Raw genomic sequence first — 19,455 nt, forward strand, 5'->3', positions numbered from 1 at the left:
AAAAGGCACTCAGACCATGAGAAACAAGATGCTCTGGTCTGATGAAACCAAGATTTAACTCTTTGGCCTGAATGCCAAGCGTCATGTCTGGAGAGAAACCTGGCACCATCCCTACGGTGAAGCAAAGTGGTGGCAGCATCATGCTGCGGGGATGTTTTTCAGCGGCAGGGACTGGGAGACTAGTCAGGATCTAGAGAAAGATGAACGGAGCAAAGTACAGAGAGATCCTTGATGAAAACCTGCTCCAGAGTGCTCAGGACCTCAGACTGGGGCAATGGTTCACCTTCCAACAGGACAACAACCCTGAGCACACAGCCAAGACAACGCATGTCCTTGAGAGGCTCAGTCAGAATGTCCTTGAGTGGCTCAGTCAGAGCGATTGAACATCTCAGGAGAGACCTAAAAATAGCTGTGAAGCGACAGTCCCCATCCAATCTGACAGAGCTTGATGGAATCTGCAGAGATGAATGGGACGAACTCCCCAAATACAGGTGTGCCTAGCTTGTAGCGTCATACCCAAGAAAACTCTAGGCTGTAATCGCTGCCTAAGGTGCTTCAACAAAGTACTGAGTAAAGGGTCTGAATAGTAATGTAAATGTGATATCTGTTTTTTCTAAATTTGCAAACATTTCTTTAAAACTATTCATTATGGGGTATTGTGTGACGATTGATGAGGGGGGAAAAAACGATATAATCAATTTTAGAATAAGGCTGTAACGTAACAAAACGTGGAAAAAGTTAAGGTCATAAAAATGATGTCAGCTGATTCATGATAACGACTGGCTGAGAAACGTTGCCTGCCTGTCTGTCTCATTCCGACTCCCGACACCTTCATTACTATGGGACAGCTGGAGATCGAATTTGAATATTGAAACAATGTTGCAAATGTTGGACAGACAGACAGCAAGGTTTATACAAATCTCCGCTGTTGAAAACTAAATGTTATTCTAAAGAAAATGTGAGATAATGTCTAGATGGTTTTTATAGTGGAGATCAAATTTATAAAGTGCCTGGCTGGGTTGATGAGACAGTGGATTGCGCAGTCAGATGGAACAGAGTAAATAGGCATTTTAACATCATAGATTTAGCCGGTGGTAACTTGTGGAATAGACACTGGCTGGAATGTGGTTTTAACCAATCAGCATTCAGGATTAGACCCACCAGTTGTATGAAATATTTGATCTTAGACAATCTCATATGGCAAGTCTTATTTTTTTCTGTTATTGTCAGGACTTCATTGTTAGAATATGATACAGCATAAGATGCATCCCAAATGGCACCCTGTTCCATATACTCTGTAGTGCACTACTTTTGACCAGAGCCCTACGAGCCTTGCTCACTAAAAGAAGTTCACTATAAAGGGAATATTGTACCATTTGGGACACTACCCATTTTTACTGACCATACAGTTTTGACAGAGAACCCATTAGGCTTGTGTTAGGACCATCTGATGTAAATGTACCTTGCCATTCTCGTCTCTGAGGTCGAATGTCAGCTCCAGATTTTTCCGGAAAAAATCTGCGAACTCAGGGTACATGTCAAGCACCTCCAATAGATCCTCCCTCTGGATCGTGTGCAGGTCACAGTAACTCAGGGCTCTGACGTCCGCATTGGACTTCCCAGGCTTGGAGTACAGATGGATAATTTCCCCAAAGATGTCATTCTTCCCTGGTGAGTAGAGAGCGAGAGAGTAGATTGGGTTAAGTTCTTAGAGAGAATTATCAGAATACTCTAGCCATCAGGAGATCTGGTTTGAGTCTCTCAGTAAATATAAGATGATCATAAACTCGTCTCTTTTTCAGGACCCTGTCTTTCAAAGATAATTAGTCAAAATCCAAATAACTCCACAGATCTTCATTGTAAAGGGTTTAAACACTGTTTCTCATGCTTGTTCAATGAACCATAAACAATTAATGAACATGCACCTGTGGAACGATCATTAAGACACTAACAGCTTACAGATGGTGGGCAATTGAGGTCAGTTATGAAAACTTAGGACACTAAAGAGACCTTTCTACTGACTCTGAAAAACACCAAAAGAAAGATTCCCAGGGCCCCTGCTTATCTGCGTGGACGTGCCTTAGGACGTGCAGATGTGGCCAAGGCAATAAATTGTAATGTCCGCACTGTGAGACGCCTAAGACAGTGCTACAGGGAGACAGGACGGACAGCTGATCGTCCTCGCAGTGGCAGACCACGTGTAACAACACCTGCAACAGGATCGGTATATCTGAACATCACACCTGCGGGACAGGTACTGAATGGCAACAACAACTGCCCGAGTTACACCAGGAATGCACAATCCCTCCATCAGTGCTCAGACTGTCCGCAATAGGCTGAGAGAGGCTGGACTGAGGGCTTGAAGGCCTGTTGAAGTAAGGCAGGTCCTCACCAGATATCACCAGCAACAATGTCATCAATGGGCACAAACCCACCGTCGCTGGACGAGACAGGACTGGCAAAAAGTGCTCTTCACTGACGAGTCGCAGTTTTGTCTCACCAGGAGTGATGGTCGGATTCGCGTTTATCGTAGAAGGAATGGGCGTTACACCAAGGCCTGTACTCTGGAGCGGGATCGATTTGGAGGTGGAGGGTTCGTCATGGTCTGGGGCGGTGTGTCACAGCATCATCGGACAGAGCTTGTTGTTATTGCAGGCAATCTCATCGCTGTGCGTTACAGGGAAGACATCCTCCTCCCTCATGTGGTACCCTTCCTGCAGGCTCATCCTGACATGACCCTCCAGCATGACAATGCCACCAGCCATACTGCTCGTTCTGTGCATGATTTCCTGCAAGACAGAAATGTCAGCGTTCTGCCATGGCCAGCGAAGAGCCCGGATTTCAATCCCATTGAGCATGTCTGGGACCTGTTGGATAGGAGGGTGAGGGCTAGGGCCATTCCCCCCAGAAATGTCTGGGAACTTGCAGATGCCTTGGTGGAAGAGTGGGGTAACATCTCACAGCAAGACCTGGCAAATCTGGTGCAGTCCATGAGTAGGAGATGCACTGCAGTACTTAATGCAGCTGGTGATACAGACACAGACTTTTGATTTTGACCCCCCCCATTATTCAATTTCTGCTAGTCACATGTCTGTGGAACTTGTTCAGTTCATGTCTCAGTTGTTGAATCTTATGTTCATACAAAGATTTCCACATGTTAAGTTTGCTGAAAATAAACGCAGTTGACAGTGAGAGGACGTTTTTTTTTGCCACGTTTATATTCTCAGAAGATTAGGAGAACGGCTCTGTCTGTCTGCGTGTAACACAGGAGACTGCTGAGGAAAGGGCGGCTCATAATGAAGACTCTAATGGAGCATAGGGAATGGTATCAAACACATGGAAACCATGGAAACCATGTGTTTGATACCATTCCACTTAAGGTGCCACCCACCTCCTGTGGAGTGTAGACTAATGCACTCGACTGGTGTGGAGAAGGACGGCCTGTTTGGGTTTGCCTTTGAGGATATGAAAAGTATAGTGCCTATTTTCTTTCTGTCTCTATATGCGTTGTCAACTCAAGGTCTGTACATCAGTGGTCTTGATCCATGATTTAAACAAAGTAATACAGTATACAGTATATCCGATAGAAACACATTTGATGTGATGAGCACCGTTTGAGTTAGTGATCAACATACTTTGCTTGTTCAACGACAAAAAGGAATCGATTGTTGTGATAATGAGATGCAATGCATTTGTTAAATTTGGAATTTCTCTTGTATAATGAATTATATTATGCTCTTTACAAACGTGAGAGACCAGTTTGTCAGCTCTCAGCGGGTGGCGTGTATACAGAGTGTATAGTTTAAAGGGCATCTTAAGCCACTCGTCATCGGGCTTAAGGCGGCCTTTCAGTGGTGCCAGGTCTTAGTAAATGTCAACCCATGTGCAGCATTTTGTGTGAATGAGATGCAATAGGTTGGACTGCTGTGTGGCTTTAAGTGACCTATGAGGAGTGGCCTCCAGCCTCAGTGTTCCACCTCAGCAGGGACCAGATACTTCCCTAACACATGACTGCAGCACAGCAGAGTGGCTCAGAGTAGAGGCCCACACTCAGCTCTCACACCAAGGCTTTGTATCATGATTACAATAGAACACTTGCTTACAATAGAACACTAGACTACTACAAACAATTCACATGTTTTTGGTTCTCAAAAGCATCCATTAAGCCTATACATACAAATGGATTTCTCTGTGATATATTAATACTATATGTTTTGTTATCAAATACGCTGCTCTACAGTAAAAGATTTGCATATTCAACACCTGAATGTATTTTATACTAGTTACTACTAGTCTTATCTGGTTAGGATTTCCCCGCTAGCACAATAGATCTGGGCCGATTCTGGGTGAGAGTCGGGGCACTTGGGCTGAGAGTCAGACTCGGCCGACATCATGTGGCCCGAGTCTGGGCCGCCTCAGGCACTATTACTTATGGCTAGGATTGTGCTGATTTTGTGATAATTTTTTAAAATTAACATTTCAAATAAATTCTTTAAGAGTCCTGTTTAAGTAGCATTTTAGTATTTGGAAACTTTGTGCAAGGAAATTGACAAGTATTAAAAACCTTGTGCATGGAGCCTCCCGAGTGGCCCAGTGGTCTAAGACACTGCATTGCTGTACAAACTGCGTTGCTGCAAATGCTAGTTCGATACCCATGCCGGCAGTGACTGGGAGACACATGAGGCGAAGCACAATTGGCCCAGCGTCGTCTGAGTTAGGGGAGGGTTTGGCCAGCCTGGATGTCCTTGTCTCATCATGCTGTAGCGACTCCTGTGGCGGGCCGGGTGCATGCACACTGAAATGTTGTTTTCTCCGACAAAACATTTTTTCGGGGGGTGGATGGGTATAATTTGTATGCATAAAATGTGTAATAGTAATATTTAAAATAACTAAATGACTAAATGTGCATTGGGCCGCTTCTGGGGGTGTTCTGGTAAGATGCCGGCAAAGTAGGCTGAATTCCGGTAGACGGAAACTGCCCAATGTACTTGGGGCGATTCTGAGCAGTCATTCATTTTGAATCCGGGCCGAGACCTACACCCGATTCCAGGCTGATTCAATCAATTCCGCCACCCCGGGAAGAGGGACGCTTCTGGGCCGATTCCTCATTGCTAGCTGGGTTTCCTTCTCACATTTAGACAAGAACAGTGACTAGAGAAATTAAGCGGTGCCAGTTCATAAAGGAAACCCGAATGCCCTGGTACCAACTAGAGGCTAGTAATAACGTCTATCTTATTGGGTGGGTATTTCAACTTTACTGTTCTGCTGCCAGTTGCAGCTACTGCTACTATGTGATGGCTTCTTGCTTTGCATCAACGCTGCTGTGTAACTAGATGTTTCTCGCTATGGTGCTGTGTTCTGATATAATATTTTCTTTGCGAATGCTCACTAGCAGAGTTTGAACCTCGCCCACTTCGTTCAACATGGTTATGTTGCAATGTTTGGCTGCTGTGAGGATGTCACTGATTGCGAGAATCAACCATGTTGCTGCTCTATTGTTGTCAGTCAATAGCGGCTACAAACTAGCTAGCTAAGTAGAATTAGCCTATCATATATATCAAACTACTCGTTTGTTCCCAAAACCTGCTTTCAGGCAGATATGGCGCGCTCCGTGAACACACACCCCATCATGGGGAATCATCCCCTGTCAGAAAAAAAGAAGGAAGAAGCCTATGCTAGGCTAGCATACAGGCAATGCGTCAAAATATACAGGAGTTAGTAGCAATGTTTTTTTAATCATGATTAGGAGATTAATTGTATTGGTCACACACACACATATTTAGCAGATGTTATTGCAGGTGTAGCAAAATGCTTGTGTTCCTAGTTCCAACAGTGCAGTAGAATCTAACAATTCACAACAATACACAGAAAACTAAAAGTAAAATAATGGAATGAATAAATATATAAATATTAGGAGGTGGAATGTCAGAGTGGCATTGGCTAAAATACAGTAGAGTACACTATATACATATGAAATGAGTAAAACAGTATAAACATTTTTAAAGTGACTAGTGTTCCATTATTAAAATGACCAGTGATTCCATGTCTATGTACATAGGGTAGCAGCCTCTTTGGTGCAGGGTTGAGTAACCGGGTGGTAGTCGGCTAGTGATGGCTATTTAACAGTCTGATGGCCTTGAAATAGCTGTTTTTCAGTCTCTCTGCCCCAGCTTTCATGCACTAGTACTGACTTCACCTTCTGGATGATGACGGGGTGAACAGGCCGTGGCTCGGGTGGCTATTGTCCTTAATTATCTTTTTGGCCTTCCTGAGACATCGGGTACTGTAGGTGTCTTGGAGGGCAGGCATTGTGCCCCCAGTGATGCGTTGGGCAGACAGCACCACCCTCTGAAGAGGCATGTGGTTGCGGGTGTTGCAGTTGCCGTACTAGGCGGTGATACAGCCTGACAGGATACTCTCAATTGTTCATCTATAAAACTTTGTGGGGGTCTTAGGGGCTAAGCCGAATTTCTTCAGCTTCCTGAGGTTGAAGAGGCGCTGTTGTCTATGTGGGTGGGTGGACCATTTCAGATCGTCAATGATGTGTATGCCGAGGAACTTTAAGGTTTTCACCTTCTCCACTGGTGTCCCGTCGATGCGGATGGGGGTGTGCTGTCCTGAAGTCCACAATCAGCTCCTTTGTTTTGTTGACATTGAGGGAGAGGTTATATTCCTGGCACCACTCCATCAAAGCCCTTACCTCCTCCCTATAGGCTGTGTCGTCATTGTTGGTAATCAGGCCTATGACTGTTGTGTCGTCTGTAAACTTGATGAGTTGGAGGCTTGCGTGGCCATGCAGTTATGGGTGAACAGGGAGGGAGCTGAGCACACACCCTTGTTGCCCCCTATGTTGAGGATCAGCGTAGTGGAGGTATTGTTTCCTACCTTCACCATCTGGGGGCGACCCGTCAGGAAGTCCAGGTCCCAGTTGCACAGAGCGGTGTTAACAGCCTTACGAGGGTTAACACGCTTAAACGTCTTACTCATGTCGGTCACAGAGAAGGAGAGCCCACAGTCCTTGGTAGCGGGTCACATCGGTGGCACTGTGTTATCTTCAAAGTGGGCGAAGAAGGTGTTTAGCTTGTCCGGGAGCAAGACGTCGGGGTCCGCGATGTGGCCGGTTTCCCTTTTGTAATCCATGATTGCCTGTAAACCTTGCCACATACGTCTCGTGTCTGAGCCATTGAATTGTGACTCCACTTTGTCTCTGTACTGACGTTTTGCCTATTTGATTCTCTTACAGTCACCTAGCCGTGGTTAAAAACGTGCAGTTTTGCGCAAATGCTGCCATCTATCCATGGTTTTTGGTTTGGGTAGATTGGGTAGTCACAGTGGGACCACATCCCCTATACACTTCCTGATGAACTCAGTCACCGTGTCCGTGTACACGTCAATGTTATTCTCATAGGCAACCCTGAACATGTCCCAGTCCGCGTGATCAAAACACGCGGACTGGGACATGTTGAAGCATGGATTTCGATTGTTCAGACCAGTGTTGAATAGACCTTAGCATGGGTACTTCCTGTTTTGGTTTCTGCCTATATGAAGGGGGGAGCAGAATGGAGTTTTGATCTGATTTGCCAGAGGGAGAGCGGGGGAGGGCCTTGTAGCCATCCTGGAAGGGAGAGTAACAATGTTTGAGAGTTTTTGAAGCGCGAGTACTACAGGCAATGTGTTGATAGAACTTCGGTAGCATTTTCATAAAATGTGTTTTGTTAAAATCCCCAGGTACAATAAATGTGGCCACAGGATATGTGGTTTCCTGTTTGCACAATCGTGTTATCGGGTTGAGGGGGAATATGTACGGCTCTGACTATAACCGAAGAGAATTCTCTTGGGGGGGTAATACGGACGGCATTTGATTTGAAGGCATTATAGGTTGGTTGAACAAAAGGACTTGAGTTCCTGTACGTTATCACAATCACACCATGAGTAGTTGATCATGAAACATACATCACCACCTTTCTTCCTCCAAGAGTTCTTTATTCCTGCCTGCACAACGTACTGAGAACCCAGCTGGCTGTATGGACAGGGACAGTATATCCGGAGAGAGCCATGATTCCGTGAAACAGAGTATATTACAGTTCCTGATTTCTCTCTGGAAGGAGATCCTTTCCATGAGCCCATCTACTTTATTGTCCAGGGACTGAACATTCGCCAGTAGTATACTGGGGTGGATGGTGTGCACACCCCCTGAGTCAGCCTAGAAGTCCACTCCGAATACCTCTTCTCCACCGGCGGCGTCTTGGAGAAGCCTCGGGGATAAGTTCAATTGCCCTTGGGGGTACGAACAAAGGATCCAATTCCGGAAAGTCGTATTTCTGGTCGTAATGCTGGTGAGTTACTGTCGGTCTGTTATCCAAAAGTTATTTCCGGCTGTATTTAATAAAACAAAAAACATTCTGGGCTAATAATGTAAGAAATAACAGAAAAAAAAACGAAATACAGAAAAATACAGTTGATTAGGAACTAGAAGATGAGCTGCCATGTCTCTCGGCGTCATCTATCATGGTGATTCGATAGTATTTCAGTCTATATGCATACGTTTATCGTTTAGTGCAGCATCAATATTGATTTTCGTTTCACTGCACATCGCGCAGCGCATGAGAACACTGGAATTATGCATACTGTCACTGATGGCTATATTTACGGGTCATGCTAGTCACATTAGTAGTGATTTGCGCCGACAGTCACACCTTAAATGTTGTACAAGTCATTATGACTATGGAACCCTATTCCCCTACACAGTTTAAGATAGAACGCATTCAACTTTTATTAATTTGCAGAATATTCTGGATTATTGCATTTATATAGCTACACTCCTGCTGGTTTCTGCTCTTAGCAATCTGAGTATCTATGTTCATGGTAGCATATTTGTTGCATGAGTCACACTGTTAGCATACATTTACGGTATAATTTCAGTCAACTTAGTTATATTTGATTCTTATTTGCAGCAGTAGATTGAAGATTTTTATTAGCATGTCTTATGTGTTATGGATTTTAAATAGCTGGTCCTCCCTGTCAATCCATCTTGCATTCTAGTAGTATTATTCTTATTCTATCATATGTTATTGTATTGTATGCTATTTTAGCGATCACTTCATTCTAGGCATCATGTATTAGTAGTTGTATTTATTCATTTTTTGTGCATTTTGTTATTTTCATGTCTTACATACTAGTTATATTATGTGTTGAGGCTGTAACTTGTAATGCTGTGGTGAATGCTTGCACATTCAGGTGTTAGCTGGCTTTCTTTGCTTCATTTTCCACACACAATATGGCATGGCTGCCAATATTGCATCGTGGGAGCATGTGCTGGTTAGGCTGTGTATACATCACCAAGGTGGATGTCGTGTTATTCATGCATGGCTGTATGTTCTGTATTGTCTGCACATAGTGTTATGGCATGGTGGCTATTGTTGCAAGAGCACACAGTGAGATTGTTGTTACTTAGAAGGCAACACTAGCTATTCCTTCCACAGCATCTGCTGAAGCATTGCAGTTAGGATGGCACATCCTTTTAGGATAGTAGTGTCGGGTTCACCTAGGGGTCAGGAAAAGGATTGTACCAAAATGTTTGATGTAATAGAATAACTGATTATGCTTATGTTTTATTAATAGAAGGGGAGGGGTTATAAGACCACATGTGTAGGGTCCAGATTAACAATATATACTGTATATATATTCATTATATAGTTTTAGAATTGTTCCACAGCTGTTTGCTCTTTCTCTCTCTCTCACTCTCTTTTAAAGAAGACCCCTCTTAGAAATGTGTGACTGAGACAGAACTCTGCAGGGGAGTGTGGGAGATAAGAGACATTCCACAATAAATCAACTTTGGAGAGTGGACATTTATTGCCTAGCTTTTAGATAACACTGAAACTCTATGTTTGTATAGCTATAGATGCAGGGTTTTGGTAGAAAGGTAATGACGTAGTCAGTGACGTCACTAAGGCGGGACTTCGGTTTAATAAAACAACTGGAGACCTTTTGTTTGATGCAGAACGTACTCAGAAACATGCGTGCTATGTTCCTGATTGTCAACGTCTGTCTGCAATTGCATTAATAAAAGTTCTTGAATGATTTAACTAAAGATATTGTCAAAATGCTAATTTTACCAATGAACCAATGATTTACAAAGACGTAATGAACAAACCCTAACAGTAGTAAGCAAGTTCATGTGCGTTATCATGCATGCTTGTACGTAACGCTTGTACAGCCATCTTATACCCGGATGCCGCTCACTAAGCGTGACTCATATCTACCGAATTGTGCTTGTCCAAATGTGTGGGTGCTACATGAACTGTTTATCAGTCAGTTATTGTGATATCTTGTGCTACTCGAATGCCGTTAGTCCGTCGTCAGCTAAGCTTACTGGGTATTTTCCTCACTAGTAAATATTCACAGGAGTACAAGCTCATTTTAAATTGATACTTCTGCCTAAACCTAACCTTTCTTCCTCAGGTTTGAAATGATCACCTTGGTCCTTAGTATGTAAGCTGACGTGTATAGCTGTGCGGTGACGAATCAAAGCTTGCTATAGTTTCAGCATGTTGGATGGGCTGTTGATACTAGCATTACATAGCATGTGGTGGGCTTGCTAAACACCCATATGGCGATCAGTGTTTGACGATCAAGCATTCATGGTCCCTTATGGGAAGCTCTGTTAGAGCTTATTCAGACACTCTTATATGCAGGCCTATCTAGTCATTTACAGTGCATTCGGAAAGTATTCAGACCCCTCGACCCGTTTTGTTACGTTACAGCCTTATTCCAAAACGTATTAAATAAAATATGTTCCTCATCAATCTACACACAATACTCCATAATGACGAAGCGAAAACCGCTACATTCTTTTGAAAATATACTACAAATTAAAAACACAAATACCTTATTTACATAAGTATGCAGACCCTTTGCTATGAGACTCGAAATTGAGCTCAGGTGCATCCTGTTTCCATTGATCATCCTTGAGATGTTCCTACAACTTGATTGGAGTCCACCTGTGATAAATTCAATTGATTGGACATGATTTGGAAAGACAAACACCTTTCTATCAGTTGACAGTTCATGTCAGAGCAAAAACCAAGCCATGTCTGAAAGAATTGTCTGTAGAGTTCTGAGACAGGATTGTGACAAGGCAAAGTTCTTGGGAAGGGTACAGCATTGAAGGTCCCCAAAAACACAATGGCCTCAATCATTCTTAAATGGAAGAAGTTTGGAACCACCAAGACTCTTCCGAGAGCTGGCCGCCTGGCCAAACTGAGCATTTGAGGCCAGACGGAAGCCACTCCTCAGTAAAAGGCAAATGACAGCCCGTTTGGAGTTTGCCAAAAGGCATACCATGAGAAACAAGATTCTTTGGTCTGATGAATCCAAGATTGAACTCTTTGGCCTGAATGCCAAGCGTCACGTCTGGAGGAAACCAAGAACCGATCATCACCTGGCCAATACCATCCCTACTGTGAAGCATGGTGGTGGCAGCATCACACTGTGGGGATGTTTTTCAGTGGCAGGGACTGGGAGACTAGCCAGGATCGAGGCAAAGATGAATGGAACAAAGTACAGAGAGATCCTTGATGAAAACCTGCTCCAGAGTGCTCAGGACCTCAGAATGGAGCGAAGGTTCACCTTCCAACAGGACAACGACCCTAAGCACACAGTAAAGGCAATGCATGAGTGCCTTCAGGCCAAGTCTCTGAATGTCCTTGAGTGGCCCAGTCAGAGCCCGTACTTGAACCTGATCAAACATCTCTGGAGAGACCTGAAAATATCTGTGCAGCAACGCTCCCCATCCAACCTGACAGAGCTTGAGTGGATCTGCAGAGAAGAATGGGAGAACCCCCCCAAATACAGGTGTGCCAAGCTTGTATCATCATACTCAAGAAGACTTGAGATTGTAATCACTGCCAAGGGTGCTTTAACAAAGTACAGAGTAAATGGTCTAAATACTTATGTAAATGTGATTTATTGTTAATTTTTATTTAAAAAACTATTTTTGCTTTGTCATTATGGGGTATTGTGTGAATATTGATTAGGGGACAAAAACAATTTAATCATTTTTAGAATAAGGCTCTAATGTAACAAAATTTGGAAAAAGTGAATGGGTCTGAATACTTTCCGAATGAACTATATTGGGTCTATTTCTTTCATTATCAGGTTAGACATTAGACATTAGCCTTTAGTTCAAGTAGACTATTTTTAGGTTTAGGTTTTCATTATCAGGTCACTCTCACTGTGCACACTGTGCATTCTGCAGATGCATAAACTACTGCTGAGCAATTTCAGTAGGACATTAGGCTATTTAGACGAAGTGGATACTTTGCTTAGTTGCGGTTTTCGGGGTTTGTTAATTATACTGTATGTTTTATGCCATGTGATGGTATGTCATGCCTGAGCTGTGGCTCTCTGCAGCAGTCTACTGTATGGTCTTCTCTCTGTACAATGTCTTATGTTATATAAACACGTATGCCTTTTCTATTCCAATTTCAGGACGGCAAATGTGCCTTATCATGCTCCAATAGCAGGGATTCTGTTCAATTTGGGTGTCAGGACCCTTCAGCGTGCCGGCTGCTCAAGAATCCATCTGTCTGCCTACTCTCCATGGCCTAAGGAAAAGCAACAAACGTATATCAGAATACAGTATCTCTCCTCTCTCAGTAGCACAAGTTTGAGTTCACGTTAAGGCAACAGTGTTGGGTTTACATTACACTTTCCCAGAGGTCTGAATGAACAAAGTGTTCCTTCCCTTTAATTGATTTCGTAAGATCTGTTTGCATTATGGACTGTCAAATTTGGAACATTGTCATCATCATCAGAACTAAGACCACTTTGTCCTCTCTTTCATGTTATGCTGCCTGCATGCTGAGCTTGGGCAGCACCTGGCAAACCTCTGTTCAACATTGATGCTGGTAATCAGTGACAAGATACTGGAACTCATCACGGTTCTGGTTCCTTCGTCAGAGCTGAGGGCTCGGTCTGAGCTATTGGCGCCCAATTCTGAATCGGCGCTGCTACTGTTTCTCAATTGATCCTGGCTTCACTCTGATCCTCTGCTACTACGACATTAAAATTGATGTATTTTGAGATTGCGAAACCTACCTGAGTTGTTGCAGTATTGCTATATGATCATGATTGTCAGCCCGTGCATAAGTAGAATATCCTCATACACCAAGATGAGAGCTCTCTCTGCCTCCTGGGCTTCAAAAGAGCAATCTTCAGGCAATGCGAAAGGTTACCCTCAATGGATTCACATTAAGGGAAGGGTGTTCTGGTTCATACAATGATATTATTAGAGGCAGTCGTCTTATGGATTTCTACAGGATTGTTTTACGGTTGGGGAATACACTTTGCACAAATTTTTCTTTAATCATTGCATTAACCCACGATTTTCCGATTTAATTATGGACACTCACATTTCCAAACGAATAGGAAGGGTAAAGGCATGCCATTTGTCACTGCTCAAACTAACACTGGTTTCTGTCCTTTATTCCATGTTACGCTACCCGCAGTAGCGACCACTGGCCACGCTGGGCGATCAATTATTCATCACCGATGCGAGATACTGGTTTACATCACGGCTCTGTCTCCTCTGCGGGCTATCTCCTGATATGCAGAAAATTTTAATTTAGCATCAGTGCTGCTTCCATGACTTCTCTCTGTCCCTGCGTCCACACTGACGACCATGGGACGTGGTCCTGTGCTTCCTATGAATGCTATATTAGATTACAACGCCAGGGAGATTTTGGATGCCAAAAGTTAATCTGCGATTTCCATGTTTTACATAATTTGCCGTGTCGTTGTTCGGCCCACAGTCAATAGCATTGCTTTGGTGGTTATCGTAATAAAGTTCAGTGGATATTAGCACAGGTGGTTGGCTGGGTGCTTAATACTTAGGATGTATTGTAGTAGATATTTCAAGTCGGCCATAGATTAGGCTACTCATATAGTTCAGTGTTGGCACCTGTCGGTGCTTCTTTAGGGCGGCTGGGTTCAAACGGCTGAGTGGCAGGGTAGGCAGATGGTCACATGTGCCAAGATTGACGCTCATCTTGCCTCAAGCGAGGGTACCTGGCGATACGTCACAAGAGATACATCAGAGTTATACGTGGCTCAGTATGCACGTATGATTAACAATCTACTTAAGATCAATTTGCGTGATATGATTCCTTTAGGGGGTCATTCGATGATAATATTTTCAACGGCGCTTCTGCCATAGCTACACATAATGTCTGGCGTAAAGTTCTGCAGTTTTGGGGGATTGGGATAGTTTACCGCACCCACTGCCCATAGGCTATATCTTATAATGGATGCTTTGCTCCGGCAGTGAGTTACCCTGAAGGAGTAGAGCCTATATTGCGAAATCTTGCGTTATTCATTGCTGAACAAATGGTTAAACATTTTTAACGTGGCGTTTTCTTTCTGAAATTAAGCGGAGCCGGTTCAGAAAGGAAACCCGAGTGCCCCGCCTCAGTTGACCCATCAGCTGAGATGGTACCAATCAGAGGCTAGTATTAATCACCCCTACCTTATTGGGTGGGTATTTAAGCTTTACGGGTCTGCTCTCTCAACCTGCTGCTGCATGCTGCTTACCGCTACTCTGGCCTGGCTTCCTGCTCCCATCAGCAACCCAGCCTCCACCTGTTAGGTTATGTGTTCATGCAAGGGGGATTGGTAGAGCTTGCACTGTTGAACAAACGGTTAAACATATCTCTATGCAGAGTTTTCTTTCTGAAGTCGGGTAGGCTTCTATTCCCAAGGTCCTGTCTGTTAAGGCGTTAGGACTGTTCATCAGACAGGGTGGAGGCTCTGATATTTCCGTGAAGCGGTTCCGTGTGAGACTGTTTTGCGATATCAAAGAGCACAGGGAAATGGCTGTCGCTGCTATTTTAATGGCTGCAAATCTTAAAATGCTCTGCTGAGAGCATGGTAAGATTTTTCCGGACACTAAGGAGAACCATTATGTAATTTTGTCATTTGTGTGAACTACCCCTTTAAGCCTAGCTATATGCTTCTGTTCTGTGTTCCTTCACTTTTGTAGCTATTAAACTAGCATTACACTGTGCTCTTCGAAGTTGCCAAACAGTCTCACACAGTGGCACTTAATATAAATGTCAGAGCCTCCATCATGTCTGATGAACAGTCCTAATGCCTTAACAGACAGGACCTTAGGAATGGAAGCCTTTCTAACTTCTCTAGTCACGGTTCTTGTCTAAATGTGAGAAGTAAAATCATAACCAGGTAAGACAACTGGTATAAAATACATTCAGGTGTTTAAGCTTACGAGGAGAATGTTACGATTCCGGGTAGCCTAGACAGAACACATTGTTCCAGTCAGTTGTTGGATTTGAACAAGAGGTCTGCTGCAGTGGATCAGTGTTTGAAAAACCGCCCATCTTTCCTTTGGGAGGTGGCACTGTGTATCCCTGCCTGAGCTGACATCTAGCGCAACATATCTGCAAATATCATACGAGCACGAAGACCCTACCATGGTCTAGGACGGAATCATTCGAATCAATAATTTAAATCAACCCGTCCAGCAAACATGCAAAAAAATAAAAAATAAATGTCTGCTTTAATTGTATAAACACAGAAGAAATTAATTTTAATATTAATGCTCATGCCAGAGTAAGTGCTCCTGAAACCATTGTTAGAAAAATGTCTCACCAACCACAGTTCTCCACTTGGTTGGGTCCTTTCAATACTGCCCTGACAGTACAGTAAGTAGCAATGTGTCTTGTCATGCCTCAAAAAGCTACCAATAAGCATTAGCATGTTTTCCAATCAGCATGCATAAGAGCCTGGAGTTTTTACTGCTCAGATCACATGGCCATGAAAAACTCTTAGCCTTAAAGGAAAACTCCACCCCAAAAATCTTTTGGTGTTTTTTTCATTGTCCTGTTGTTGATATAGTCCCAAAATGTTTTGCGTGTGAGCAATTATGTTTAAAAAATGTTCAAAATACAGCCGGTATGATGCATTTTGTATCATATGATGCTGTGTTTTGTATCATATGATGCTAAATGCAACATACCCGATGTGATGGTAAATGTATCTTACCGTCTGTTTTTCTGTATTTTGAAAGTTGATTGCTCACATGCAAAACAAATACAAAACGATTGTTTTTGGGTGGAATTTTCCATTAACAACTGGTATATTATTTGTGCCAGGAGTTTTACTTGACCATATGGCGACAGGTAGCCTAGTGGTTAGAGCATGGGGCCAGTAACCGAAAGGTTGCTGGATCGAATCCCTTAAGTGACAAAGTGAAAATATGTTGTTCTACCCCTGAACAAGGCTGTTAACCCACTGTTCCCTGGTAGGCTGTCATTGTAATTAATATACTTTTCTTAACTGACTTACCTGGTTAAATTTAAAAATAAAACAAATATGATCTGACCAGGAAAAAAACACCCATTTCTATTTATAGCTCAACTGCATTTACCCAGAATGGCCACCACAATGTCATCCTTCAAGATCTCTATGGAGCCCCGAGACAGGAAGTAAAGTGCGGTGAGGACGTCTCCAGAGTGGACCAGGGTGTCCCCTGGGGGGGCGTGGGTGGTCTGGAAGCGCATGGCCAGGGCTCTCAGGCAGCCCTTGGTAGCTCCATGGAAGGCCTTGCAGCTCTCCAACAGATCCTGGTTGAGGTGGAGGCAGATATCTGCCTGAAGACACTCAGGGAATCCTTTTAACACCTACAGTATGTGTGGAGAAATTGAACAATTATAGGATGGAGCCAACGTGGATCACCTCTTGAGTCAACCAATTGGGTTTTATATATTTGTTTTCATAGTTATGATCACCCTTCTCAAATGGTTACGGTATCTCAAAAGTGTTTTCATCTCCTGGAATTTAAAGTAGGCTACCTGTAGTGACAAAAACAATAAAAGGATATACTTACCTTTACAATACATAGGAATGAACCTAGGTTAAACTATTCCTCTGTTGGCCCACATGTAAATTACTATGATAATGAAGTGTTTCAGTGATGTAAAGTGATGCAAATGTAACTACTTTATACACTCACACAGACTGTTCAGACCTTTTTTCACAATGAAAGATACTGTACGTTTTTAGAAACAGGAAGTACCGATGACGCGCTCAATACGGAAGTGGTCCGATGAAGCGGATGCTAAGCTACCAGACTGTTTCACTAGCACAGACTGGAATATGTTCCAGGATTCATCCGATGGCATTGAGGAGTTTACAAGATCAGTCACTGGCATAATTAATAAGTGTATTGACGAAGTCGTCTCTACAGTGACTGTACGTACATATCCCAACCAGAAGCCATGGATTACAGTCAACGTCTGCACTTAGCTAAAGGCTAGAGCCGCCGCTTTCAAGGAGCGGGACACTAATCCAGACTCTTATAAGAAATCATGCTACGCCCTCCGACAAACCATCAAACAGGCAACACGTCAATACAGGACTAAGATTGAATCCTACTACACCAGCTCTGACGCTCATTGGATGTGGCAAGGCTTGTAAACTATCACAGAGTACAAAGGAAAACCCAGCCGCGAGCTGCCCAGTGATGCAAGCCTACTAGACGAGCTAAATGCCTATGCTTACTATGCTCGCTTTGAGGCTAGCAACACTGAACCATGTATGAGAGAGCCAGCTATTCTGGATGATCACACTCTCCATAGCCAATGTAAGTAAGACATTTTAAACAGATTACCAGGATATGTACTTGGAGCATGCGCTGACCTGCTGCCAAGTGTCTTCACAGACATTTTCAACCTCTCACTGATCCAGTCTGTAATACCTACATGTTTCAAGCAGACCCCCAAAGTCCCTGTGCCCAAGAACGCCAAGGTAACATGTCTAAATTACTATCGCCCCGTATAACTCACATCTGTAGCCATGAAATGCTTTGAAAGGCTGGTCATGTTTCACATCAACACCATTATACCAGACACCCTGGACCCACTCCAATTTGCATACCGCCCCAACAGATCCACAGATGACACAATCTCTTGTCATGACTCTCATGTGAGGATCTAAAGATCCGGTTACAGCTGGATCAGCTCTACAGAGCTCTGTCTCCCTCAGAGAGGGGGGGGGGATTGATGTGGGGGTTTTATGACACCTCACGTCAATCGTAAATTGTAATGCAGCAGGCCGACTCCTTTTGGTTTCTAGTTTGGGTGATTGAAATGTCTTTGTGTCTTATGAAGAGTTTGCTGCCCAAAACTACAACAAAAAACAAAGGACACTGGGACAATATATTTCAACATCCGAATGTTGGGAATGATGAGAGATGGAATATGGAAAATGAATGTCTATTTTGTGATGTCATAAAAAGGATTAGAAAGACATTAGAAAATAAACATTGTAACTTTAAGAGCTTTCACACTGTACATATCAGGTTTACATCTAAATATTGTAAAAAATTCTATGATAAAAAAAACATGAGAATACTGTTGTGAAAATAGCAATGTGATTTTAGCCTTCTAAATGAGAATTGTGTTTCATGCAAACTTGGGCATGGCTACTGACTGGGCCCAAGTGAGCTCAGAGTTCGTGTCAACATGAGGGAACACCCTCCAAGACCAGAGTGCTTAAAAGGACTCACTAATCAAATCAAATCCAATTTATTTATATAGCCCTTCGTACATCAGCTGATATCTCAAAGTGCTGTACAGAATGAAATGTATATTAGACCAGAGAACGTGAGGTCATGGCCCACACGTTGAAATGGTTAAAACTACAAGACCAGACAGCGTGGAGCGGTGGCTACACGGCTGAAAATGGTAAGACCCTCAAACTCATAACGAGTGAAGAAGTTAAAGGCTAGACCAAACATTCACAGTCTGCATCTGTGTGTGTAAAGTAGTCTAGGATATTTGACTGAAGATGAGAGGGAAGAACAGATCCCTCTCACCACCTGAGGTATCTATTCTAATGAATGCTCCAAGACAGAAAAAGCCTACAACTAAGAAGGACATTGTGACCTCTAGTGGACAACCAGAGACTTACATCGAACCACTTCCCATAGACGGATCGAGTGGTTTCGACAGGGAAATATAATCTACTCGTAAACATATATTGCATTTCTAATCCGAATGAGCAGTTGTTAGGGTGCTAAATATTCTGGTCACGGTGAGTGTTGTTTCCAAATGTATGTACACATATGTACATACCCCTCTCTTTCCATTGTGTAACCAAACGGTCATGCTTTTGCTAGTCCACTAGGGACCTGTTTTCATTCTTTTATGTATGCAATCAATATCCTATGCTGTGTGTGTTTACATATTCTGTGTGATGATTTAGTTAGTCAGTAAATAAATAATTAAGCCAATTTGTGTATCGCTGATCCAATACTTAGGTTAGGGTTTGTGCAGATATCCAAAAATGAGACTGATGAGGTAATAATTCATAATTGACTCTTATTGATGTAAGAGATATTTATATAATCTTTAGAGTTTAAGTTGGGAGATAGTACCT

The 19,455-nt window shown here is 43.1% G+C and overlaps 1 protein-coding gene across 1 annotated transcript in view; it reads right to left on the bottom strand.

Annotated features, from left to right (window-relative positions):
* Positions 1–1,426: 1,426 nt before the first annotated feature.
* The window catches only part of LOC112224141 (potassium voltage-gated channel subfamily H member 7), a 77,787-nt gene continuing 59,758 nt past the window's right edge, over positions 1,427–19,455 (bottom strand). The window contains exons 10-11 of the mRNA XM_024387489.2: positions 16,445–16,697; positions 1,427–1,668 (exon numbers count right to left, since the gene is read on the bottom strand). Coding sequence (XP_024243257.2) covers positions 1,427–1,668; positions 16,445–16,697 — 495 coding nt within the window. The remainder of the gene's footprint in view (positions 1,669–16,444; positions 16,698–19,455) is intronic.

The sequence above is a fragment of the Oncorhynchus tshawytscha genome, linkage group LG03 (assembly GCF_018296145.1).
Source record: "Oncorhynchus tshawytscha isolate Ot180627B linkage group LG03, Otsh_v2.0, whole genome shotgun sequence".
NCBI classification, from domain to species: domain Eukaryota; kingdom Metazoa; phylum Chordata; class Actinopteri; order Salmoniformes; family Salmonidae; genus Oncorhynchus; species Oncorhynchus tshawytscha.